We start from the raw sequence: 5,187 nt of genomic DNA on the forward strand, positions 1-5,187 counted from the left end.
CACAAATGCAAAATAAATTATGTAACGTTAGTTAAGAACCATAATTTAGATGCTTTCTGCCACCAGTTTGGCTCCGCCCACAGAATCGCGTCACACTGTTTGCAAACAAAAAATGGTCTATTGCCTTTAGGTTACAGGTCATCTTTTAACACTGCAATTGAACCTACTTGAAATCTGGGGAAGAACAACAAAAGAAAAAACAGTACAGAGAACAAATCAGGTCTTCGCCTTGGAATTATGATGATATCTGACATTTTTGTCAAAATCGAAGGGTTGTTCACATATTTATTATGTGACAAGTATGTGATGTGTTTTTTTTTTCATTACATTGTGTACAATTTGGGATTTTTAGAGCACAAAAAAGTTTTATCTACAGAGTCAAATAGAAAGCTTGTTATCTCAAAACTCAGAATGCAGATAGAACCTTTTAATTCCAAGGCGGCGAAATTCTCAATAATCGCACTGTTTAAAGTATACATGAGACAAACTTATTTTGACTGATGCATGCTTAATAATAGACAATTTAAGACGTCAGTATTGTGTCCGTAGGACCCTGAAGGCCCCATGCTTCTTTGCACTTTGCATGTTGTTTAAAAAATGTGATTCATGTCTGTCATTTTACATTAAAACGAAGTACTGAAATGAAGCTTAGCGTCCCATTCTCTGTGGCTGAAGTGTACTGTAATACATCTAATGAAACTATTGACAAAAGGAACCGTATGGTCAAAAGTTAACTGGCTATGGGAATAGACTTTGGAGGTACTTTATCTGGACCATAGTGTGCTGTAGATGGTCTGTCAATGTTTGGATCTCCATTGCTGGCTGTGTTGATTTGATTGAACTTGCCCAGGTTTTTGATAATGTTGAAATTAGTACGAGCTGTCGCCACAAAGCTGGTCTCCAGGAGCCACCCTTCGGACTCGCACTCGGGGTCCCCTCGGCGCCACACGTTCTCCAGGGCTGTCTGGAGGTACCTAACTCCCATAAGGACCGAGAGCTGTCAGATATAAGGAATAGATAAGTGTTTAGAAGACTTCGATGCCTCATTCATGAGGCTGTTTTGATTGAAATTAAGAATTTCCGCAAAAGAAGTTAAAACAAAATAGAGAGGGAAATGGCCTAAAAACAGTGTTGGGTAAGTTACTCATATTCAATGGTGTAATTAAATTATTGTACAAATTACTCTCTCGAAAAAGTATTTAATTACTTATTACTAATTACTTTCTATATCCTACATTTACCTTAATTAGAATTGATTCAAAGATAGACATGAAACATCTTATTTAATTCATTCAAATAAATAATAAATAACTACATAAATTATTCTTATTAACTGACCAAAGTATACAAATGTGAGAAGGATACATTAAAGCATACATTTTAAAGTTAGACTTATAATTTTGATGTCATTTCCACTATTGAATATATTACATCAGATGTAACTAATTAAATTACAGAAAAAATAAGAGTAATCCCTTACTTTACTTTTTCAAGGGAAAAGTAATTAAATTACAGTAACTAATTACTTAGTAACTAGTTACACCCAACACTGCCTAAAAAGTACCTATGAATATGTACAAAATGTTTAACTAACCATACAAATATTCACCTGCCACTACATAAATAACAGCACTTTCCAAGATCATTATTGGTTAATATATTACCAATAGTGTTGTAGTACTCGAGACCGGTCTCAGTCTCAAGACCATTTTTTGATGGTCTTGGTCTTGTCGATGTCTTTTTTTTTGTTTAGTAAAGTTTGTATATGTGAAAGCAATGACTTAACTTTGTGAAACTGATAAAATGGAATCTCAAAGCAATAAAAGCAACTAACCTCAAACAGCCAGATAATCAGAACTGTGAGGCCAACTGAATGCAAGATGTCTGTGTAGTAGTCTAGCAGAGCCTGGCGACAGCCTCTTATCCACAGGTTGAGCTCCTCTGTCTGATAGTCATAATTAAAGTGGGCGGAGTCATTGGTGATTTGATACTGAATGCATGGCCGAGGAGAGTTAACATTACAGCAGCTGAAAGGAACTCCATCCATTAGATATTTCCCCTCCACATTGCTACGTAAACGACTAGTAAGAGAAGGAAAAAACATTTTAGAACGTTTACATTTTGGAAAAAAAACTTCCCAAATAGAATTGCATAAAAGACGTTTGAACAAAATACAACCAACAGAAAATGTATAACTGATTTAAAATGTTGAACAAATACCTTTTAGATTTAATTATATATAAGACTTGTATAAACTGAAACTGCAAGTGCTTCTGGAACAGTGTTTACACCTTGCAAAGTGGTCTATAAAGTGGTTAGTTCTGGTCCTTGATTCTGTTTGGTTGTGCCGTGTTCTAAGCCATCGTAAAATTCGGAAAAAAAAACAGCGGACCGCATTATATAAGTATCACTATGTTACTTCATGTTGCTGCTTCTGTGTTGCTTAAATTCAAAATTCAATTAAATTGTGACATGGCTGGATCACTTACTCCACCCCTTTCGGTCGAGACATGTCCAGGTAGCGGTTGCTGATCCACTGAATTTGAAACCAGTCTCTATGACCTTCATTACCACAACACTGGAACTGGATCTGCATTAGATCCACTGTGCGTTTCAAGAAGCAACGCCCTGGTGTGTCTGTGTCCTTGTAGTAGCGCATAGCATCATGTAGCCCCAACGTGAGCGATTCCTCCAGCTGTCCGTGCAAGCTGTAGCACATCAGGCCGCCCACGAGGATGCTCAAAGTGAAGAAAAACGTACAAATGATGTACGGAAGCATCACCAACTTCCAGCGCAAGAACTTGCTTGTGTCCACACAGTCATAGCAGATCTTTCCTCCTAAGAAGTTGATTCCACAGGCTATTAGTCCCACGGCAATGAGCATGTTTGGCACAGACTGGAGCTGGCGTTCGGCCATAAGGTCCTGTCGTTTGTTGATCTCCACTTTCAGAAAGACTCCCAAACTAAAGAGGATGATTCCTGTTACCACAGAGACCCAGTTCAGCACCCATAGAAGCTGGGCCAGTTTGTCCCTCTTGGCTTTAGTGAACTTCACAGGTAACACGGCCATATCAGATCTCTGATACTTGCTTTAGTTTCATAAAAGCTTATGGTTGATTTGGTTTGATTTGATCATAGTATAAATGTGTTATTAATAAAAAATAAGTGAGGTGGTTGTACTGTATATATTCTTTAAATCAATGGCGTGCTGAATGGTCTAATAGAAAAACACATGAATAGATGAATTCTTCTTAACTATTAGCTTCTTATGCTTAGTATCTGTCAACCAATGTAACAACTGTAGCCAAACACTAAGAATGTAGCAAATTCATTCAAAAGACATTTAATTGTGAGATGACTGGATATTAGTGAAAAGACCTACATAATTTCTTTAAGATTTTTTCCTTTTTTAAAAAGAAACTATATAACTTGGTCAAATGGGCTAAACAAAGCCATTTTATTCTGGGTTGTCATGTCTGTGAAATTTGTTGACAATGCCATTTGAGGAGATAAAAAAAAACAGTTAAAGCTGAAATGTGCTCCATTTTTTTGCAATGTACACCTGAGAAAAATAAATAAATTAATGAATAAATTAATAAAATGAAAAATGTATATAGATTGAAAGCTATATAGAATGACTAAATGACTAAATGTAAAATGCAATATAGAAAGCAACCGTATACACGTTATTATTTGCAAACTGCGTATCTTTCCAAACGTGCATCACAAATATTATGCAAGATTTGGCAGATGTATAAAAAGCTTAAACTACTCATGTCCTAGATGCTGAAAGCTCAAAATAGCAGGCAAAACAAAGTTCACGTGGATGAACACGCACAGGGCTTGTCCTTAGCCAGACTTGGTGAGTAAAGATGATCCTTATAGGAATAGTATTAAAGGGGTTTTACTCACCAATCCACATCTCAAGCAACTTTGCTCTCATTACATCTCTCTCCATTTAAGGTTATTGGTCTCTTTTTCCATCAGATGTCCTTGTTTTTAGTCCAACAGTATGTATGCATTGATTGTTGATTAAAACAGGCGTGTGTGTGTGTGTGTGTGCGCGTGCGTGTGTGTGTGCGTGCCTGTGTGTGTGTGTATGTCTGGCAGGCTCAGCTGTGACCTCTCTCATAATTCCTTTTAATCAGTAATCAGCCCAGTTGGATTTGGAAGAGACGTTCTGCCACCAGCACAAATCTCACTGGGTGTGTTTGTGAGAGTGAGAGAGAGAGAGAGAATAATGAAGGAGAAAAAGTTACAGAAGACAGAAGATGCGCTACTTAAATGTTATGCAATATTTTGTCTTGTGATAAACAATGCATTCTTTTCATATTATCTTATTTTGTAACTGTCACGGAGAGGCCCCGTGACTATACATGAACTATGCACACTGATTCATTCTCACATACATTTACATACATATACATTAACACGGTCTGTTTGCCGGTACTGACCTGTGTAATATTGTAAGGAGATGTTGAATATTGTATGTTTAAATGTGAATTGTGTGTAGTGTAATGAAAGTGTATATTGTGTTCATGTTTGGCAAGTAGTTATAGCATTAGCTTTTGCAGGTTTTGAGTTTATGTATGGCATTATCCACCATTATTCATCATTCATTCAATCATTTAGTGCACATGTAATTTGTTTTCTTACCTGCTAAATGGTACATTCCAGGGGGCGTGGCCTTGGGTTGAAAATGGCTGCTAGATGCAGCATGGTCTCCAGTGCAGTGGTGTGCTAGTGAGTGGTATGCTAGTCAGTGTGGACTCACAGTTTGATCGCATGGTTGGGGCGATTGCCTCCATGTTAATTTACAACTCATAAATGCTTACTCCAGGTATGGGTTTGCAAATGTTTCTTGTTTTATTTTACTTTGAAGTTTTTTTGCACGTGTTTTTGTTTTCATCTGGGATTCTTGCACTGCTTGGATTAAAGCCTACTTTGAAACGGGACTTACTTTGTCTTGGACATTCTTATGCCTCCAGCTGCCCGAGCTATCGCTCACAGTAATGTTGTACTTTTACATTTTATATCATATTTTCATAACTTATTTTCCTTCTTTCAAATCACAGGTAATTTGTATATGTGTGTTTACCCTAACCCATCATGTGACTATATCTATAATAGCCTTTATGTGATATTAATAAGGCATACTTATGTCTATTTATAAGACATAAATTGCAC

At 36.8% G+C, this 5,187-nt stretch overlaps 1 protein-coding gene across 1 annotated transcript; it reads right to left on the minus strand.

Annotated features, from left to right (window-relative positions):
• Nucleotides 1-715: 715 nt before the first annotated feature.
• prph2la (peripherin 2-like a) lies at nucleotides 716-3,181 on the minus strand. The gene is made up of 3 exons (XM_057343494.1): nucleotides 2,490-3,181; nucleotides 1,835-2,081; nucleotides 716-997 (listed from the first exon to the last, which is right to left on the minus strand). Exons 1-3 carry the CDS (start codon nucleotides 3,068-3,070, stop codon nucleotides 731-733), a joined length of 1,095 nt encoding a protein of 364 aa, XP_057199477.1. The 5' UTR covers nucleotides 3,071-3,181; the 3' UTR covers nucleotides 716-730.
• Between the last annotated feature and the right edge of the window lie 2,006 nt (nucleotides 3,182-5,187).

This window comes from Triplophysa rosa, linkage group LG10 (assembly GCF_024868665.1).
Source record: "Triplophysa rosa linkage group LG10, Trosa_1v2, whole genome shotgun sequence".
Taxonomy (NCBI): domain Eukaryota; kingdom Metazoa; phylum Chordata; class Actinopteri; order Cypriniformes; family Nemacheilidae; genus Triplophysa; species Triplophysa rosa.